Source organism: Diabrotica virgifera, chromosome 5 (genome assembly GCF_917563875.1).
Source record: "Diabrotica virgifera virgifera chromosome 5, PGI_DIABVI_V3a".
Taxonomy (NCBI): domain Eukaryota; kingdom Metazoa; phylum Arthropoda; class Insecta; order Coleoptera; family Chrysomelidae; genus Diabrotica; species Diabrotica virgifera.
This window is the reverse complement of record NC_065447.1, coordinates 245642910-245665824: the sequence shown is the minus strand read 5'-3', so window position 1 is coordinate 245665824 and position 22915 is coordinate 245642910. Positions and strand designations below refer to the sequence as shown.

The following is a 22915-nucleotide window of genomic DNA, read 5'->3' as shown; positions in this document are numbered from 1 at the left end:
TATTAAAATAATGGGATTGGGTATGCTTTTAGGTTTATATATACAGGGTGACCGGACTAAAACTAAACAGAGACATTATCTAGAACTACGACAACATTTTTCAAATCTCCAGTGACAGGTCAATTTTTTATTAAATGATGATACTTTCTACGTAGTCCAGGGCGCATCTGTTTTGAGATGGACGTTGAGAGGTGACTCAAATTTTTTTGCAGAAATTGCTTGAAAAGAAATCAAATAATAATATTTGAGTTATCCTCCCTCTCAAAAAGGTCCGGAACATTGTTTAAATAATCAAAATGTCAAAAATTGAAGGAAAAATTTGATTTTTTTCTTAGTTTTTTGATTATAACTTTAAAAGTATTCATTTCCGAGAAAAGTTGTACTGACATAAAAGTTGAGTAATTAAATTTCCTACAATATAGAATTGGTTAAAAATTTAAAAAATAGTTACCCTAGCTGTAAAATAGCAATAATTGCGAAAAAACCATACAAAAACAAGTATTCGCATTTTACGTTTTTCAACCATTTATGCTACACTTAGGACCTTCATCTTTCATTCAGAAAAACTTTATAATACAATAAAACAATACTGTAAATTTCATTAAGATCGTTTCAATAGATTTTGCAAAATAAATTTTGCAATCCAGCTTTCGCACAAAAAATTCATTTTTTCAGAACGTTACAGGACTGAAAATAAAGCAGATAGCAAGTTGAAATTTTTTTGCTTATAGAAGTGTACTGTACCTTTCATTTGCCATTTTCACAATTAAAATCGATTAGTTACCACGGCGTCAGAAAATTTTTGAAATAAACAATAATTTTTGGTGCTACGCGCAGGACAGCGGTGTTCGATTCACACAAGTTGATTTCCAACAAAAATTTCTTCCAATCATTATCTAATATATTATTTTCTTACTCTATATTTTGTTGTATTTTAATATTTTAATTCCACAAAAATCAAACTAATTTTATAATTGTTTGTGAAATATTGTTTAAACAATTGCATATGTTTAAAAATAATAAACTTTTATTATTTAAGTTAAAATATATGAACAAAGAAAGTTTTTGCTAATAAAAGTGTTATTTCAAAGGATAGAGTATGTGTTTTTATTTTGCAATAAACAAATTTATTTATATATATCGAGATGTAATAAAAATTAAAATGTATCAATCTTTAACAAAGGTCATTGGAATGCCCAATCAGAGCAAACTATCCGCTGTCCTGCGCGTAGCACTAATAATTAATGTTTATTTAAAAAATTCCTGACGCCGTGGTGTTAATCAATTTTAATTTTGCAAAATTGCAAGTGAAAGGTACAGTACACTTCTATACGCAAAAAAAAATTCAACTTGCTATCTGCTTTATTTTCAGTCCTGTAACATTTTGAAAAAATGAATTTTTTTTACGAAAGCTGGTTGCAAAATTTATTTTGCAAAATCTATTGAACCGATCTTAAAGAAATTTACAGTATTGTTTTTTGTTTTTTAAGTCTAGAATAAATGGTTGAAAAACGTAAAATGCGAATACTTGTTTTTGTATGTTTTTTTCACAATTATTGCTATTTTGCAACAAGGGTGACTATTTTTTAAATTTTTAGTCAATTCTATATTATATCAAATTTAATTATGCAACTTTTATGTCAGTACAACTTTTCTCGGAAATGAATACTTTTAAAGTTATAATCAAAAAACCAAGAAAAAATTCGAATTTTTCCTTAATTTTTTGACATTTTGATTATTTAAACAATGTTTCGGACCTTTTTGAGAGGGAGGATAACTCAAATATTATCATTTGATTTATTTTCAAGCAATTTCTGCAAAATAATTTGAGTCACCTCTCAACGTCCAAATGTACTAATATTTTTACAGATGCGCCCTGGTCTAACGGTATTTTCAATTATTTTATTTTGACCCCTGACTCATTGTAAGAATTACCCCAACATGATTATTGGCAGTGATGGTCAAATAATATATCGTTTTAACGCTTTTTTGCAACTTCCTATATTATATTAGTATTTACATTTTTAAATCCGGTTCAATACTTTATTTACTTTATTTTATTTATTTAAAAAGACTTTTAAACATTAAATTTTAACCTGCTTAATAAGGTAATTTAGTGCGCCAATGGTTTAGATTTTAATTCCTTTCTTCGCTCAACTTCTTTTGTCACATTTGTCACACTAATAGTAAATGGTATGATATAAACACATAAAGAAATGTAAAACTAGAGAAGTACCTTGTGATTATTAGTTGTAAGCATTAATTTGTAGTGTTTGAAAATTCACTACCATGGTTATTCCATTCCGGAAAGGGTAGATCGATTTTCGCTGTATTGTATGAACAATAAATGTGCTAATATGACAGCTCAGCAATTTAATGAACAACATCAAGATAGCACAAGATCAAGTAAATAGAGCAAACATAGCCAGGAGTTGCCTTAATGAAACATGTAAAAATAAAAATATCGGTAAAGAACTGAAAGCAAAATTTACCAAATAGTCATCAGACCTATGGCATACGCGGCAGAACACGACCTAACGCAGACAAGAGAAAAAGAATACTAGAAAGAGTAGATATGAAAACCCATAGAAAAATCGATGTTAAGTTACTACCAGACAGAGCTAAAAGCACCGATATAATATACATAAGCCGAATAAAAATAAATAGGTCAACAAGAGACGGTTCCCCAATAAGAAGAAGATCAGTGGGAAGACCATAAAAAATATGGAATGACAACTTACTGGAGGCACATTGAAAATCATACAGAGTCATGTCTACAGAAAAAGAAGAAGATGAAGAAGAGCTAATAAACTAATTTTTTGAGCTTTTAAGTCTATGTTTCTCCAAGGTAAGCCGTCGTTACCTATAAAATCATACATTATTTTCAGTTTATTGGGTAGTAGTCTTCAGAATCTCTCCAATAATATTGCAGCAATAAAAAACATCTGTATTTGTTATAAAATAAAATTATATTAAATTAGGTAATACAAAACTGACTAAAGTTCATACAAAGCCCTCCTTTCAGTGCATCATAGTTTGTCAAATTCTCTCTCTCGTGATTATTTTAATGAACACCAAGGATTCAGATCCGGAAGATTCTGCGTAGACGCCGTATTTGTACTGAGACAAATCATAGAAAAGGCCATTGAGTATAATAAACCAGCATATCTATGTTTTATAGAGCTGACAAAGGCTTTCGATCGCATCCAAGTTGAAAACGTTTTACATTTACTGTATAGAAGAAACATACCAATCAATATTATACAAACCATCGAAAACATCTCTTTTCATAATCGAATATAGGTAAAGATAAATGGAAAATTAACGCATTTTATACTAGTACAAAGCGAAGTCAGGCAAGGTGACTCATTAAGGCCGATGCCACATTATGCGTTTTGACCGGATGCGGTGAAAGCGCATCCGTTTCCAACGCAACCGGACCGACCTGTCACACTATGCGTTTAGTCTGGTGCAGTTTGAAAGCGCGTACCGATGACTCAAAACGCATCCGTTTCCAACGCAACCGGACCGATCTGTCACACTATGCGTTTTCACCGGATGCGGCGGAAACGCATCCGGTCAAAACGCATAATGTGGCATCGGCCTAAGCCCACTACTCTTTAATATAATAATGGACGAAATAATAGAAGCAGTACGTAAAGATCATGGTTACAGAATGGGGAACAAACAAATCCAAATATTATGTTATGCAGACGACGACGCATTAATCGCCGAGACAAAAGACGATATCCAAAGATTAATACACGTCTTCAATACAAAGCCAAGAAATACAATATGATAATATCAGCAGAAAAAACCAAATGTACGACAACATCTAAATACCCACTACGATGTAAAATCGAAATTGATGGGAAAATAATAAAGCAGGAAGCAATGTTTGGACATCAGAATAGATATAACTAGTTACGGAGATGTTGAAGAGAAAGTACGACAACAAAACTTAAAAGCAAGTAAAGCGGCGGGATCTGTTAATGACACAATCTGGAAAAACAAACACCCAAGACAAGACACAAAAGCAATAATCTATAAAGCCGCAATTAGACCTATATTAGCATACACGGCGGAGAGAAGACCTGACACATCTAAAACGAGACGACTACTAGAAATAACAAAGATCAAAATACTCCGACGGATATCAGGGAAAAATCTGCTGGATAGGGAGAGAAGCGAAAGCATAAGAAGATCATGCAATATAGAAGACATAAATGGATGGGTGACAAAACGGAAACAGGAGTGGAACGAACACATTAGTAGAATGGCAGAGGATATGGTAGTACGAATAGCACGAAATAAGTCACCAAATGGACGAAGAAGTATTGGCAGACCAAGAAAAAGATGTTGCGATAACTTAAACGATTTAGGAGGCTAATATTTAAGAACAAACAGGTTTTAAAGCCAACATACAAGAAGGAAGAAGAAGAAGAAGAAGTGATTATTTTACATAGAACTTGGAAAATTATGTTCCTCTTCGTTGATGGATATTGTATGTATTGATGTACAATTGTCATTCTAGGATAATATATTTCGACATTTCTCTGGTTGACGCACTGAAAGCAGGATTTGTTATGATTATGAACTTTATATTGAAGTAACAGCTAAAACTACTGGTCTTCGACATATAAAATGCTCTGTTTTCTATGTACTATATCTAATTTTTTTAAGTCTCTATATCTGTTATATCGGTTTCATTTCAACGTTTTGCCTTCTGTGTGTTTAAAATAACTTTTAACAATTTTGGATTCATCCTCCTGTGTATAAAAATGTGCTTCCGTTAAGTTTTAAAAAAGAAAGCAAATCTATATTTATATAGTTACAGTTTTAATTTAAATTCTGAATTGGACAAAATACTTAATATGTTATTATTTTGTTGCAGAGCTGGAGAAAGGGATTCCTCTCGCAGCGCAGACAAGTTACTGCGCAGAGCTGGAGGAGTTGCGGGAGTTGCTCCACTTCCCTGAAGAGGTTGCCCTTCGCCTGGCCGACACTGAGTATCAACTTTTTTATCAGGTAAATAATATGGCTTATATGTATATAAGAGAGATGTTATTTGTTGTGTTTACTCTTAAACCAAAGACTTTTTTCCTCGTCAAAATTTTTCCATTGCTTTTTCCAATTTAAATCATTTGTCTTAGTCCCCTACTATTTCTGTTCTTTAAAACTACAAATACTCCGTTATCTACTTCCTTGCTTTAAGTTCTATTTCTTTAGTGGCCTTCCCCAACTCTTCAAATTCTCTTCCACAGTTTTTTTTCTTTCCTCCACTAACACTATATCATCTGAAAAGAGCAGAGCATGGAGCCTTCTCTTACTTTCCCTGTCATGCGTCTCCATAGCTCTTGTCTAGAAACTGTGTCTTACACCTTCTAAAAACCTATAAATACCAATTGTAGCTCTGCTCTTTCGCCGTCTTTTTCTATCAACTGCCTTAAAATCAAACAGGGTATCCGACCACCTTCCATAAACCCAACCTTTTCTTCTCCTATCGACGTCACTGTCCAATCAGACTAGATGTATCCGAGATGAAAATAATAAAATACTAATTCACGAAAAGGATGTCAAAAAGAGATGGAGAAAGTATTTTGATAGTTTATTAAATGAAGAATTTAACAGACAGCCTGTGGAGTTAACGGAGACAGTAACAGCAATGGTTACCAGAATAACAAACGAGGAAGTGGCTCAAGCGCTTCAAATATTAAAGAAAGGAAAAGCAGTCGGACCAGATGATATTCCTGGGGAAGTATGGAGAGCATTGGGAGAGACAGGAATAAGTTGGCTAGCAGGTCTATTTAATAGAATTATGGAAGTTGGACAAATGCCAGACGAATGGAGAAGCAGTATATTAGTACCTGTCTACAAAAACAAGGGAGACATACAACAATGCACAAACTACAGGGCTATAAAACTACTTAGCCACACCATGAAAATATGGGAGAGAGTAATTGATAGACGGATACGTGAAGAAACTGAAATATCCTATAATCAATTTGGCTTTATGCAGGGCAGATCAACAACAGATGCAATTTTCATTGTAAGGCAACTGATGGAAAAATATAGGAATAAAGAGACCAACGCTCATATGGTATTCATTGATCTTGAGAAAGCATATGATAGAGTTCCTCGAGAGATTCTGTGGTGGGCACTCAATAAGAAAGGAGTCCCTGGCGAATATGTAAAGATTGTGAGAGATATGTATGAGGGAGTAACGACTAGTGTTAGAACAGGTGTGGGAGAGACTGATAAATTTCAGGTGAAAGTAGGATTGCACCAAGGCTCGGTGCTTAGTCCTTATTTATTCTCATTAATTTTGGACCAGATAACAGCGAAACTACAGGGTAGTATTCCATGGTGCCTAATGTATGCTGATGATGTAGTGTTGATAGGAAATAGTGAAAGAGACTTAGAACAAAAACTGGAACAGTGGAGACAAGCCTTGGAGGAAAAAGGTTTAAAACTTAGTAGGACAAAAACAGAGTATTTGGAATGTTCATTTAAAGATGGAGTTACTACAAATAAAATGGTATCTTTGGATGGTGAAATGATTGTGAAAAGCAATAGTTTTAAGTACCTGGGATCGGTATTACAGAGTAATGGAGAAATAGATGCAGATGCATGCAGTAGAATTAGGGCTGGATGGATGAAGTGGAAAGAAGCGAGTGGTGTGTTGTGTGACAGAAAAATTCCAATGAAGCTGAAGGGAAAATTCTATAAAACAGCCATAAGACCGGCTATGATGCACGGAACTGAATGTTGGGCAGTGAAAAATAAAGAGAAACAACGAATGCATGTGGCGGAAATGAGAATGCTTAGATGGATGAGTGGAGTGACAAAGAAGGATAAAATTAAAAATGAGTATATTAGGGGAAGTCTAGATGTGGCACCAATTGATGCCAAAATGAGAGAGCATAGGTTAAGATGGTTTGGTCATGTTCAACGTCGAGACGTTAATCACCCAATACGAAGAATAGCTGAAGTGCAGATTCCTGGTAGGAGTAGGAGAGGAAGACCAAAGAAGACCTGGGGGAGACGATAAGGCAGGACATGTTGGTAAAGGGGATTAACATTGATATGACCCAAGATAGAATTGTGTGGAGAAATGCAATTAGGGAAGCCGACCCCGCATAGGGATAAGGCAAAGAGAATGATGATGATGATCGACGTCACTGTCCTTAACCTTGTATAGTTAACCTTTAGTCGCATTTGGATATTCTTCGTTTTATTAAGACTATTTAAGCAATACCAGATGAAACAAAAAGGAAAATAAATTTATTCATGCTTCTTGGTTTCAAAGAAACCAAAAACAATGTAACGAAAAACTATCAAAATAAAATTGTTTATAAAAAATAACTCAAATACGTGTAATTTTTAATTACGTTACTAGTTGTATTATTATATTTACATATAAATGCACTCTTTTCATTTAAATATTACAAAATTTAATACAATGTTTAATGCATACAATTATTTTCATTTAAAATATATAGGCCTGGATCGCACGTACCAAAAAAGTTTATTAATAGCAAGCTGAAAATTTGTTAATAGCTTAACGGTGTCTAGTCGGACAAACTTTAATGTTTGGGAACATTGGAAAAGAGGAAGTTTTAATTGCGGAACGTGATTTTAATTTTGGAACTTGTCATCCTGACAAGATTTATGCTTATGATTTTATAATTTCTTTATATGACACATGAAATAGCTACTTGTATAACAAGGGAGGAAAGTGCTACTTTTCCTCCCGTGAATGAAGTTTCCTCCACTAATCATTCAAGGGAGGAGAAGGCACTTTACTCCCACGTTATACATAATATGGTTTTTTCACCTTCCTCAAATAACAAGTCATTTTTTCATTTTTACTTAATTTATTTATGTAACTAACCAACAAAATGTATTAGAACTAAAACTTACAAGTAGGTACAATATAACTGTCAACTGTCAAATATAAGTCAAATTATTAATGTAAACATTGTTAAATCAAAATAACAATTTACTGTTTTTACCATTATGCAAAATACAGGGTGTATTATAAATAAACGTTAAAGTATATAGATACTGACGTAATAGAAAATAGATATTGTACAGGGCGTCAATAAGTTATATTTCATGAATGAAATACCATGACGTCACTTTTACTTTTCCTCCCTAGGGAGGAAAAGTAAAACTTTGCTCCCTACAATTAGGTCCGGAAAAGTATACTTTCGGTAGAGGTAGGTGGAAAAAATATTTTTCCACCAAACATGTTGGACATTTTAATAAGGTAGACACGTAGAACATGTCAAATGACAGGAATGATGTTGATAATAAAATTTAGCAGCCTGATTTTTCCATGAGAGTTTAATGAAAGGGTAACAAATCAGTTGGAAGTTTTGTCCGACAAAATACATGGGACGTTTTCGTAGTCTGACGTTCGAAACCTGTAACATGTTCCACAATTGAAATTTTCCCTATTCCAGTGTTCCCGTACATCAAAGTTTGTCCGACTAGATACTGTTAAGCTATTAACTAATTTTCATCTATCTATTTACGGGTACAATTATGTTACAATAATTATTCAATTGTTAACAGCATCTTGCCGTATTGACCTACTTATTCCCAAATTTTGGTGCACTACCTCGATCATGAACGTCACAAAAAAATAATAAAAACCGCGAGTTTGACCCCTTATAACTACCCTTGTCCTCCACTCTGGTTTCCGGCTCTGGGGATTTTACTTAGTTATGCCATGGTCTACTGATTCCCAAAATTTGGTGCAATATTCCAATCACGAACGTCGCAAAAAACCACTTATATTTTTTATATTCACCCCTGCCCACTCCTTTGTCGGCCGCGCATCGTGCCACACCTGGAGATTTTACTTAGTTACGTCATGACCTACTTATTCCCAAATTTTCGTGCACTATCTCGATCATGAGTGTCACAAAAAAATAATAAAAACCGCGACTTTGACCCCTTATAACTACCCTCGTCCCCCACTCTGGTTTCCGGCTCTGGGGATTTTACTTAGTTATGTCATGGCCTACTTACTCCCAAATTTTGGTGCACTATCTCAATCACGAACGTCGCAAAAAACCCTTTATATTTTTATATTCACCCCTACCCCACCCCTTTGTCGGCCACGCAGCGTTCCGCCCCTAGAGATTTTACTTAGTTACGTCATGACCTACTTATTCTTCAATTTTGGTGCATTATCTCGATCATCAGTGTCAAAACAAAATAATAAAAGCCGCGAATTTGACCCCTTATAACTACCCTCGTCCCCCACTCTGGTTTCCGGCCGTTCGTGAAAGTCATTTACACAACTAATTCAACATATCCCCGTATAGTTTTTCTATATTACTTATCACGCACAAAATTCGCTTCTATCTCTCCGACTATTTTCATCATAAATTCCAGTTGGAAAGCATTCTAAGTTACCACGATCTGATCGTCTGCAAAACTATGAGAGAAAATGGTGCTGCCATTATCTGGAATACCCATTCCGCCACATCTCTTCTTCCAGCTTCTAAGTGCTCCCTCAACATAAAAATTAAACAAAATACAAATAAACAAAACATACAAATTTTCAGCTTGCTATTAATAAACATTTTTTGGTACGCGGGATCCAGACCTAATCGTCTATGACAAAACCGCACCATGTAGTTATTGTAGCAGTTAAATATCCATCAAGAGCCAGCTTTTATGCAAATAACTCATAGAGATAATTTAAATTGAATGCTATTAAAATGAGAGCAGGTTTAGTGAATTTAACCTCCCGCTCTGGCTCTGTTCTGTGTGGTCTGTTCAATTTTGATGATTGTCCTGAACTTTATCAATACGTATTTTGGCAAACCGCGTATTTCAATATTAACTTTTCCCAACAAGGGAATGTTCTTCCTTCCTTTTAACCTATTTGTTCTAAGCACATAAAACGTTTATACAGGTCAATTTTTTATTTCTATGTCGGTTTTTTATTTTTATATAATTTCTTCAGGACATAAGCAGGGTAAGCTAAGTAGATGGAAGAAGCATTTTAAAGTGCTGCTTAATAAAGAACCGGATGAAAGTGATGAGGGGTAAGTGGAAATGGTAGAGGAAGTTAATGACTCGGCGGCAACAGTGGAGACTCCAACTGCGGAAGAAATAAGATATCCCAAGTAACACCGAACGGGTTTATTAAGTCTTTTAAGGATGCTTTAAAACTGTAGAATAAAACTAACATTAAAACCATTTGGTTTTTAAGTAACCCTTAAGGTTACAATAAAACCGTTTTCAGCATAAAAGGGCCCACTCTGAAAGAGGTCAATAAAACCAAAAATAAAAACCTTCTTAAAACTTTGTTTTCTTAAGCAACTGGTTTTAAAGCTGCTGTGAAGGTGCTTTTAAAATCATGTTAAAAGACACTTTAAGTGCAGGCAGTTTTATAGCAAACTTAAAAAGGTTTCTTAAATGGAGACTTTTAAAGACAATTTACTATATTAAATGATTCTTTAAACCGATATACTCTACATAGGTCAACAGATTTTTACATGTGTTATGATAGGTAGATACGTATTTGTAACCATAAAATAATAAAAAGTACTTGATTATTTCGGACAGTCAGGGTAGAAAAGCACCCAACTTTATTGATAATGTTAACAAAAATAGGTCTAAATAACTCACGCGCCCTAAAATTTCTGAATTTTGACGAATAAAAAAATAAAAATAATAAAAAACTTTAAATATGAAAAATATTAATTTGAAAGAAAAATAATTTTATCTACAATTTTAATGTTTTAATGTTAAAATAAATCGAATTTATGTCTTTAAGTCGCTTATTTATGATTTTTATGTAATCTATCATGGCTTTCAGCATCTCCAGAGAGCAATATGGCCGAAAGCCAAATAAAACTATTTGATCTATCGACATAGAATTGTTAAGATCAAATGGTTTTATTTTATACCTTTTCAAGAGCATAATATCCTACATAAAACAAGGTTGTCTTGAAATTAAAACGGTTTAGTTTTAATGCTGCTGTCAATAATGCCACTCGGTTTTAATGTGAATCTAACTTAAAATCGAGGCGTCGTAGTGCTGTGTGTGTTGTATTTTTGTTTTAAAATGACCAGTCCGTTTATATTTTAAGTACTTGCGAGTTATTTCTTCCGTACTAACTGTACTTCCAGTTTTTACAACACACTATACCACTGTTTCGCTCTAAAACAAATGTTCGACCATTTTGGACATGAAAGAAGGGGGAATGAGTTTAGTTTTATTGTTTCTAACAAGAAGCATAGTTTAGTCTTTACGATATCCAAATTGATTCAGTTAAGAGCGTTTGGTTTTAATATAGCCTACTAATTGCTTTTAAGAAAGCAACTTTAAAGAAAACTAAAAAAATAGTTTTAAGACATATGTTTTACTGACATAATAGTCTTGAGATCAGTTTTAATAGTAGGTTTTTTTAGTCATATTAGGAGAATCTTTAAAACTGCAATAAAATTAAAAGGTAACAAACTAGAATCTAATAAAACCAAATAGTCCGGAAGTTCTTCATAAAACTGATTAGTTTTAAAGTTAACTGAGAATAAACCATTTTAAAACTACAATAAGACAAATTATCTATTAAGATTAATTAGTCTTATTTGATACTCTTATTAGATAATTTAAAACTAGCGACAAATGCTTAACAGTTTTAAAGATTTGGCAGTATATCTACAAGGTAACTTTAAAACCATTATCTTCTTATTTACCACAATAAAACCTTTATAAACCTTAAATAAAACCAAAATTTTTTTATTGTGCTAGTTGGGATATCAGATATAGCATCAGAAACAACAAAAATGCAGGCAGCAATGATTTTACTGCAGAGTTAGTCTAGCATGGGGGACAAGCACTTATAACGCGGATACGTAGCCTACTGACGAAAATCTGGGAGTGAAAGAAAATTCCGGAAGTACGGAGAGAGGCAATAGTATCTCCTATTTATAAGAAGGGAGATAGAGCAGTGTGCGAAAACTACAGGGGTATCACTCTTCTAGATGTAACACATAAGGTACTCGCCAGAGTCATAAGAAGCACACTGACTGGAAAGGCACTTAAACGAGCAGGTTGATGAATACCAGGAATGAATAACTATTTTCAATTTCGTTGCAACACGAAACTACAGCCGCATCATATTCTAGTTACATCAGAGAGTGCAGCAAGCACCTCTACCGGTTTCGAAACTTATTAGTCTCACATCAGGAGGCACATATGCTACAAACATGGACAAACAGGGTCAGAGAGAGCAGCATATGTGCCTCCTGATGAGAGACTAATAAGTTTCGAAACCGGTAGAGGTGCTTGCTGCACTTTCTGATTGAACTAGAACTAGAATATGATGCGGCTGTAGTTTCGTGTTGCAACGAAATTGAAAATGGTTATTCATTTTTGATTTACATGTTTACTCTGATTGGAGTACGAAGGGAACCATTCTCGTTGGAAATTTACCGCGCTGAGCAGATGGGACGTGAAGTCTCAGCATCCGTTATGGCTTGCAAATTATAGAAGCCATAGAGATGTAACCAGAGAAGGTTCCCATTGTTTTCAATATGGTAGGATGTAGAGTAATATTATTTTATGTGCTATTAGATTGAAAATTTAGTCTTTCACTAACCGGAAAATTTGAAGTTAAAATGGGATTAAAGCATGGGAGTATTCTTCAATTTTACAACAAAAGGTATGATAATTTAGGAAACAGGAGCCAGCTCCTAGCCTTTGCGGACAATGTAGGGTTAATGGCAAGGACTGAAATAGACCTGCCGAGGATTTTCAAATTCTTTGAAGCAAAGGCTAAGCAGTATGAATTGATTATTATTAAGCAAAAAACAAAGTATACGGAAATGGATCAGACCACATATAAAGACACACAACTGAAGACTACCACAAACAATAAGAGTATTGATGGATTCGACCGTTACTTGATGGAAGTTCATTTTATCTAACAATAAAACACTGAAAACGTTTGTTTTCTATACTTCCACAAAATTTATTACAACTAAGTGACTACAGCTGATTCGGCAGAGTGCCTTTCTCAAATGATATAGTTTACAACGTGTTTGCCTTTTTAAGTCTTTAACTGAAGAGGTTGAGGAGTGGGGAGCTGTTTGTCTCGAGTTGGTCATTCAGAATTATATCTGTATTTTTCAGTTTATTAATTTCCATAGATTCTAAAAATGATAGCTTAAGGTCTTTATTTTAGATATGCAGAATTTTAAACCCTTCATTGAAAGAATGATTATGATCTAGCTAGAAGGTGAAGTGCGTATGTAGAAGTGTCTGTTTTTCTATTGTTGAAAGCCCTTTTGTGTTCTGCTATCCGTTTGTCAAAAGTTCTGCCAGTTTGACCGATGTACGTTTTCGGACAGTCACCACAAGTTAGTTTGTACACACCACTCTGTAGTTGCTTTCTCTTTAGGCTTTTATTGTTCTTAATATATTTGCTTAAGTTGTTGTTAGTTCTAAAAGCTGGTGTTATTCCTTTTTTTATGTATCTGGCTATTTTTGTTGTTATCTTGCCAGTATATGTGAGAGAGCAGAAGGTACTGGGTTCTTTGTGTGGTGGTGGATACACTAATTTCAGGGCTTTGTTATGGAGCTTTTGGTTTAAAATTTTGTTAACTGTTTGTTCATTATAGCTGTTGTTTACTGCTATTTGTTTAATGATGTTTAGTTCTATCTCGAAATTATTTTTTGTCATGGGAATTTCTGTCAGTATGTATCATGCTATGGTAGGTTGCTAATTTGTGTTGTGTAGGATGGGATGATGAATTGTGTATGGTTGTGTCAGTATGGGTAGGTTTATGATATACGGAGAACTCATGTTTGTTGTGTAGTCTGGTAATCGTTACATCTAGAAAGTTTATGGAGTTATTCTAACAACAATTTCTAAACAACCCGTATTTAAACAGTTCTTATATTGGTGGAGATACGTAGATGATATACTAGTATGCTTTACAGGAACTAAGAGACAACTTGACCAATTTCTATCATACTTCATAGTAATATTGAGTTTACAACAGGAACAGAACAGAGTAACTCCATAAACTTTCTAGATGTAACGATTACCAGACTACACAACAAACATGAGTTCTCCGTATATCATAAACCTACCCATACTGACACAACTATACACAATTCATCATCCCATCCTACACAACACAAATTAGCAACCTACCATAGCATGATACATAGACTGACAGAAATTCCCATGACAAAAAATAACTTCGAGATAGAACTAAACATCATTAAACAAATAGCAGTATACAACGGCTATAACGAACAAACAGTTAACAAAATTTTAAACCAAAAACTCCATAAGAAAGCCCTGAAATTAGTGTATCCACCACCACAGAAAAAACCCAGTACCTTCTGTTCTCTCACATATACTGGCAAGATAACAACAAAAATAGCCAGATACATAAAAAAGAAGGGAATAACACCAGCTTTTAGAACTAACAACAACTTAAGCAAATATATTAAGAACAATAAAAGCCGAAAGAGAAAGCAACTACAGAGTGGTGTGTGCAAACTAACTTGTGGTGATTGTCCGAAAACGTACATCGGTCAAACTGGCAGAACTTTTGACAAACGGATAGGAGAACACAAAAGGGCTTTCAACAGTAGAAAAACAGACACTTCTACATACGCACTTCACCTTCTAGATCATAATCATTCTTTCAATGAAGAGTTTAAAATTCTGCATATCCAAAATAAAGGCCTTAAGCTATCTTTTTTAGAACCTATGGAAATTAATAAACTGAAAAATACAGATATAATTCTGAATGACCAACTCGAGACAAACAGCTCCCCACTCCTCAACCTCTTCAGTTAAAGATTTAAAAAGCCAAACACATTGTAAACTATGTCACTTGAGAAAGGCACTCTGCCGAAACAGCTGTAGTCACATAGTTGTAATAAATTTTGTGGAAGTATAGAAAACAAACGTTTTTAGTGTTTTATTGTTAAATAAGAAGGTGGCGGAGTTTCAGTATCTAGGAGTAACCCTGACAAATAAAGGGGAAGGAAGCCAAAAAATTCAGAAGCAAATTTCGAGAGGAAGGAAGAGTGTCGGAGCCCTACACAAGCTACTAAGAGCAAAAACACTCTCCAGAGAGGCAAAGTTGAGACTGTACCGAACAATGATTCAGCCCACAGTCCTTTACGGAAGCCCGGAAGAGAAACATGTGTTATGAACAAAAATCAGGGAGATATTATGCTGAACATCCAGAACAGAAGTGGAGTATTCTAAGGAGCATATTCGGGAGAGTAAAATACGATGAAAACCGCTGCTGAGGGGGGAAGGGAAAAAGAGAAGAGAAGAGAAGAGAAGAATATATTATATTATACTCTTCTGTATTTTACTCTTAATCTACGACACCACAATATGTCAATAATTATTTGAATGTCTCACACTATCTTCTATATTATTTATTACTCCCAAATATCTATCTAAACTACTAATTTTAAAAAAATTACTTTTTTAACTTTTACCACCTCAACTTTTGCTGCCTATTTTTTGTGTACAACCTAAAAAACAAAATAATATCTTTCGGAAACATTTCAGAATCCTTAAATTCTCGAACTCTTCGTGAAAACTACTTTTTACTCACATATTCTTTGTAAAATGCACATATTTTTCCCCCATATTTTCTATTTTACATTTTACCTCACATTAACCGTATTTGAAGACTTTATAATAAGCGCCGCTACTTGAAAAAATTCTAAATGGATCCATTGTCATCCGGAGCCAGTATGTTTATGGTAATAATGTAGGCAGCAGATTATTCCAATGTTTGCCATGGACTGGGCTCTACAGACTCCACTTCAATTAGCCGGCACACAGGGCGGCTCCGGACTAGAATAGCATTATGCATTATTTCGTGAAATACTGTTAATTAGTTTGGAAATTTCAAAAGGCTTTTGTCACAGCTTATTGTGCGATGCCGAACGGTTCAGTGGAGTAATATATTTTTCCGGGGTGTGTGCGTTTTAAACAGGTCTTTAAATTTGTTTAGCCCGTTTTAAACATCAAATTACTATTATAATAGTCCAGGAACCTTTCCAGGCTTTTTACCTCGCAGTTCCTACAGAATGGATCGATTTGCTTGAAAATTTGAGAATAAGTAGTGGTTAGTCCAAGGATCAAAATATATATGATGCCGAAAGGCGCTTTTCTAGCAATATATTATAGATATCACTATGGGCCTTTTCAATTTCATCAAGCAGCACCACACTATATTGATTGTTAGATACAGACTCTGTGAGTAATCCACCCTGATCATAACCTACATATCCAGGAGGAGAACCAACCATCCTTGATATCGCATGAGATTCAATATATTCACATGTCCTTGCAAAATAATTTTGCAATATTTAGAATTAGATTTTGTCATTTTTTTAATTAAATTAATAGGGTAAATCTTCTTCTTTCATAAACTATCCAAAGTATTACTGTAACTTCATCATTTTCTGACTTATAGTGTTGCAAAAAGAATGAATTTGGGAAAAACAAATCAAATAACTTTTAAACTATTCAACCAATTGCTTTGAAATTTAGTTTATGATTTAATCACTAGAAGTCTCAGCATTCCATGTAATAAGAAGGTTCAAGTTAATTTTTACATATTTATGAGTATACATAGTTATGAATATTTATAAAAACTCGAAATTTATGATTTATTTTGCAATTTATTTTCTAAGCAACCAATAAGGATAAACATATTCAGCGAACGCCATATTGAAGTTTATTATATGATTTATGAGTTTCTGACTCTCAAATTTGTTTAAAATGCTTATAGACCAGTAAGGATCTGTGAAAAAACGTCTATTTTTGGATGTGAAAGGTGGCATTCGGATTTTTGCAGATAAAGTTAGGTGACACCTTCAGTAATAATAATTGACTTATGCTCCTTCTCAAATATGCCCGGAACATTAATAAATAAATTAAAATATTTAAAAATTTCGAAAAACGTCGATTTTTTTCTGATTTCTTTGCTTATAACTTTAAAACGATCCGTTTTGGAACAAAGTCGTGGAGAAATAAAATAAAGATAATTGAATTTTGTATGATATACGACTAGTCAAAAATGTCTTAACGTATTACCTTTTCTGCAAAATAATAATAAATACAAAATAATGGGGCAAAATACGCCTGTGGTTATTCAATGTTTTTAACCACTTTGGTGGCACTTAGAACCTTAGTAATTCACTTAGGAAATTCTTTGTAATATACTTAAACCGTGTACCAAATTTGATTAAAATCGACCTAATAGATTTTGAAAAAAAATTTTTAATCCAAATGTTTTTAAAAAAGTTCAAATTTTATATCTTTCTGAACAAAAAGTAGACCATTTAGAAGTTGTCTAATTTTTTTACATATAAAGAGGTGCTCTACCTATCTAATACACTTTACAGAATTAAAATCGGATTATTTAAGGGGCCTCAGCAATGTTTTAAACTTAAAAACAACTTTTGGCTTATAAACAAATAGCTTTGTTTAATAATAAAAAAATTAATTTTTAGCAATGCAAATAATTAAAACCGGTATAATTTGACTTAAACTTTCAAATGCTGTCAGCAGAATTGCAATTTTATTTTTTAATCAAAAGTTATTCGCGTTCAAAAATTGCAATTTTTCGAATTTTTGAAAGTTCCACTGCGTTTATCTCGAAAACTATGCATCCTACGAAAAAACTTGTAAGAACATTTTTTGCTTAGAATTACCCAAGAAATACAAAAAAATGTTTTATTTTGCGAAAAATGGATGTTATGTAATTCCTCCAGTTCTTTGTTTATAACAATCGTATCGACATCCGGATCAACTGTTACCCAAAAAATCGTGTTCTACGGGTCAAAAAATACATCAAAATCTTGGGTAAGTCCATCTAAATAAAGGAGCACGTAGCACTCCCCCCTGGCCACAGGACTAATTTGTTTATAAGCCAAAAAATTGTTTATAACTTTAAAACATTGCTGAGGCTGCTTAAACAATCCGATTTTAATTCTGTAAAGTGCATTAGATAGGTGGAGTGCGTGCTTCTTTATATGTAAAAAAATTGACAAATCTTTGTATGTTCTAGTTTTTGTTGTGCAAGATTTTAAAACATTTTAATTTTTAAAAAAAAGTTTAGATTGCAAAATTATTATTCAAAATCTAGTAAGTCAATTTTAATTAAATATAGTGTACGGTTTTAGCACATTACAAAAAGTTTCTAAGCGAATTAGGAAAGTTCCAAGTGTAACCTAAGTGATGGAAAATCATTGAAAAAGGACAGGCTTGTTTTGCCCCCTTATTTTATATTTATTGTTATTTTGCAGCAAGGGTGATAAATTAAGACAGTTTTAACCGATTGCATGTGATAGAAAATTTAATTATCTTTGTTTTATTCCTATACGACTTTGTTCCAAAGTGAATCGTTTTAAAGTTATAAGCAAAAAAATTAGACAAAAAACGAAATTTTTTGAAATTTTTAAATATTTTATTTTTTTTATTAATGTTCCGGGCATATTTGAGAAGGAGCATAAATCAATTATTATTAACGAATTTATCACCTAACTCTATCCGCAAAAAAATCTGAATGCCACCTCTCATATCCACCTAAAAACAGATACTTGCTGGTCTATTAACTATTTGGTAATAGACGCAAAAAGCGAAAATTTACAGTTTTTTTATCTTCATTTGTATATAACTTGTATATATCACCAAAAGCGGCTGCAGGAAACATATAAGTTATTATTATAAATGTCCATACTACTCAAAAAAAATGGTTTCGACCTGGAGGGGGTTATGTCACTAACAGGATATTTTTTTCCTTATTTCTCTGAACTAAGAAGCCAATAAGCTAGTACTGAGAATTGGAACTCAACGTCAAACGGGTAACGGCTAAAGAGAAGAGCTAGCCAATTTTATGCAGAGGTTAAGGATTACTGCACTTTGCAAGAAACTCATTGGAAAGGTAGTAAATCGAGAGATCTTGAAGATCTATATTATTTATTGTGACACTCTCTTACATATCAACTCTGGCCGTATTATCTGGTTAATTGAAAAAATATTTAAAGGATTTTTCTTTTGCAGGTCCCACCAATCGACTATCTACGTCAGGTGACCTTGGACTTGGGAGGAGCTACAGGAACATCCGCAGAAAGTCTTCCTGGCAATACCTCCGCTAAGAGATCATCTGTCTCGACTCTAATTAAACGCTTCAACGAAGTAAGTGACGATTTTTTTTACTATAGGTATAGTTTAAAGAGCCATCATATCAAAAACATAAATCTACAAAATTAAAAGTTTATCGTTAGCTTAATCTGTTAAATAACTCTCCAGTTGTAAAAATAAAAATATTATTAGTGTTTTTTTATAGGCCTGGATACCGCGTACCAAAAAAATTATTGATAGCAACCTGAAAATTTGTTAATAGCTTAACGGTGCCTAGTCGGACAAACTTTGATGTATGGGAAAATTGGAACAGGGGAAGTTTTAATTGTGGTACGTGATTTTAATGGTGGAACGTGTCATTCTGATCCTGTCCAGTTTATGATTGTGAAAACTAACAGGTTGTTTTTAAGTTTATTCAATAGCAAACTTTATATAATATATGAAAAAATGTTTGTTCGACAAATATGATGGACATTTTAATCAGTCCGACACGTAGAACATGTCAAATGACAGGAATTATGTTGGTGATAAATAGCAGTCTGATTTTTGCATGAGAGTTTAATGAAAAGGTAACAAATCAATTGAAAGGTCTCTCCGACAAAATACATGGGACGTTTTTGTAGTCTGATCGTCGAAACCTGTGACCTGTTCCACAATTAAAACTTCCCCTCTTCCAGTGTTCCCGTACATCAAAGTTTGTCTGACTACACACCGTTAAGCTATTATCAAATTTTCAGCTTGCTATTAATAAACTTTTTTGGTACACGGGATTCAGGCCTAGTAGCAATCATTAGTAATTTGTGAATTAGTGTACCTACTCATAGTATAAGTAATAAAGTGTAAGGTAATGGAATCAAAATGCTAAGATATTTAAAACTGGTAATAATGAAATTTTAATTCAGAAAACCTTGAGGTGTTTCACCCTGTACAATCCATAATCGACCACAACTCTAGTATATCCTTGGAAAGTTCCATTTTCTCTTCCTAATATCTTAGTGTGCTATTTCATAGAGGAATTCATAACCTTATCAGTGGAAGCGCGTTCCACGACATATCCTGAAAATGCAATAAAAGCCTTCGTTCTACAATAAACCGGAGACGACCAAGACGATTACAGTGTGTGTTCCAAAAAGTAACCTAGAAAAAATAAATAATAAAAAATACAATGTTAGGAAATTGATATATAACATACAGAGTGAGTTTTATGAATGAAACGGCTCGGGCAATTATCTAGTAAACAGGCGTGCACCATTAGATTTTGTGCTGTAGCCGATATTAAAGCTTATTCTGTAACTACAAATCGAATAGAAATGAGTAAAATCGAATAGAGGACAGCAAGTCGGATCGGAATTTGTAGGACTTGGTATTTTGTAACTCAATATCTCAACCTCTACTATCGAAGCGTTGGTTAGAAATTGATTTCGACTACACAAGCCCTGTCGAGATCACATTTCGACATCTTAATTGGTATTGACGCTTGTAGCCCAGTAAATGAACGGGAAATACGGCGATACGGTGTAATTTTCAGGGGCAACTCCGAATTGCATGAAAATTTGGATTTAAGTTCTACTTACCCTCCACTTCAAAGTTGAAATTGTGCCGTTGGTTGCTTTTACTTGGGGGGTGAGAGTCACCCCTTCTCGGGGGTGAAAAAACATACGTTCAAGATAACACCCGAAATGGTAAACTGACTGTTTTTAAGCAACTTTTGTTCTATAGAGTTTTTTATGTAAGTCAATACTTTTTGAGTTATTTGCGAATAAAATTGTTTATTTTTCGACAAAAAAACTACGTTTTCAGACGGTTTTTCGTAAATAACTCAAAAAGTAAATATTTGATCGAAAAAAATATCCTTAGCCAAAGTGTAACTTATAAAAAACCGAAAAAAATGGTGTATCAGTAAAGTCTATCAATCAAGTAAAAACAAAGTTATAGCCCACGAAAATTACGTTCTTATTCGTCTAATTCCAAATCGAATATTTCTAGGTGAAATCACCGAAAAATTAAGCACTTTTCGGGAAAAACCCATTCAAACTTTTTTATAGTGTTTATAAAAATATTTATTTTAATTGTTTATAACAGATTCTAGCATTAAAAATAAACGAGTTACGCTCAAAATAAGGTTGGACCCCTTTTTTTTTGTTAAAAAATCATGAAAATCTCCCTGTGTTTAGCTCCCCAAATGAAATTATTCCCTACCGCTTTACAAAAAATTTACCTACTTATCTATTTTTTATATGCTCTGTCAGTCCCACCGGTTTAAAGTGCTTATTTTTGAAAGGGTTGTAGTTGAAAAAGCTTGAACGGGTCACTAATTACAAGTGTATGCAAATTTTGAACAGCGATATTTTAACCAATTTTTGTCTTACGAAAAAACAAAATGAAACTAGCATAATATGTATAATATGTATAATAGCAAAACCTACATTTTTTATTCTTTGAGATTTTTCTTTTCAGTAATACTTTTTAAGTTATTTTGAAGAAAGGAGATTTTTCAAAAATTTTTAGAAATTTTTTTTTACTATAAAACCAAATTCTTTAAAAAATAACAACTTCAAACCAATCAAACTTACAGATCATATAAACAATACACATACAGTTAAAATAAATGGTAAAGCAGTAACGATTAATTTTATTTAGGGTGCTAAATAGACGGAGGTTTTCACGATTTTTTTTAACAAATAAATGGGCCAACTTTTTTGAAGTTATACTTCTTTACGCTCGATATGAGGGTAAATTTTTATATGTTAAAACCTACGATCCCGGCGCATGCGCATTATAACTTTGTTCTGATTGGATGTTCAAATAACATGTCAAAAATTATTCAATATGTTGGCTGTGGCAAAGCTGTGGTTTGATTATTTATGGTTGTTGCGTTTTGAAATTTGTGTGAAAAGAAACAACAAACAAAAGTTAGTTAATAGTTATACTGCCTTTTTAAATAGTTTTCATATATATTTTTGGACTTTTGGACTATTTTCGACAAGGACTCATTCTAATTTGGTAAGTAGTTTTTATTATAATCATATTGTAATTATACATTTGGATTAGGTTGGAATAAATTTATTTTCTCAAGAATGGGGATTTTAGAGAGAAATCCGAAATTAGGTCCGATTTTTATTTTTAAATTATGATTTTTTGGCGTAGATTTATTTATCTAGTAGGTATGTAATGCTTTTATTTACATGCTTAATTTGATTACCAACAAAAGTTCTACCAATCTTCATCTAATATATTGTTTTCTTATTGTTTTGTTATATTTTAATATTTTCTTCCACAAAAATCAAACTACATAATTTGATTAGGTAAATTCAGAACAACTGTCAAACAGTAAAACGTTCAGTTGACCTATTTTTCCGCATGACAAATAATGAGTAATTGGATGAGTGAGTCTAGACTTCGATTACGAATCAAAGGGTCCCCAAATTCGCGGGTTCGAATCCCGATTCAAGTTTTTATTTTTTTATTTTTTTATGCATTTTATTATTGTAAGTATATGTATTATATAATTTTTTTTTTCAGAAAATGCGTATTTAAAATTTTTGCCAACAATTATTATCGTTCAGAAATCATTTTTTCTTTGTGGCATTTTTCAATGTGTTTGTGTGCGTTTTATTCTTTTATGTTTTGAAATTTTTGGTATTGTCTTAATAAAAATATTTGGAAAGTAGTAAGCATTAAAATTAGTTTAATATTTAAATAAAATATAAATAAACTGTTTAAAGTACATTATATCAATTTCGTTA

General features: G+C 33.0%; 1 protein-coding gene across 2 annotated transcripts in view; it reads left to right on the top strand.

Annotated features, from left to right (window-relative positions):
* The window catches only part of LOC126884758 (1-phosphatidylinositol 4,5-bisphosphate phosphodiesterase epsilon-1-like), an 890827-nt gene that overhangs the window by 575407 nt on the left and 292505 nt on the right, over positions 1 to 22915 (top strand). For both annotated transcript variants that reach the window (XM_050650976.1, XM_050650975.1), the window contains 2 exons: positions 4895 to 5028; positions 19089 to 19223. In XM_050650976.1, coding sequence (XP_050506933.1) covers positions 4895 to 5028; positions 19089 to 19223 — 269 coding nt within the window. The remainder of the gene's footprint in view (positions 1 to 4894; positions 5029 to 19088; positions 19224 to 22915) is intronic.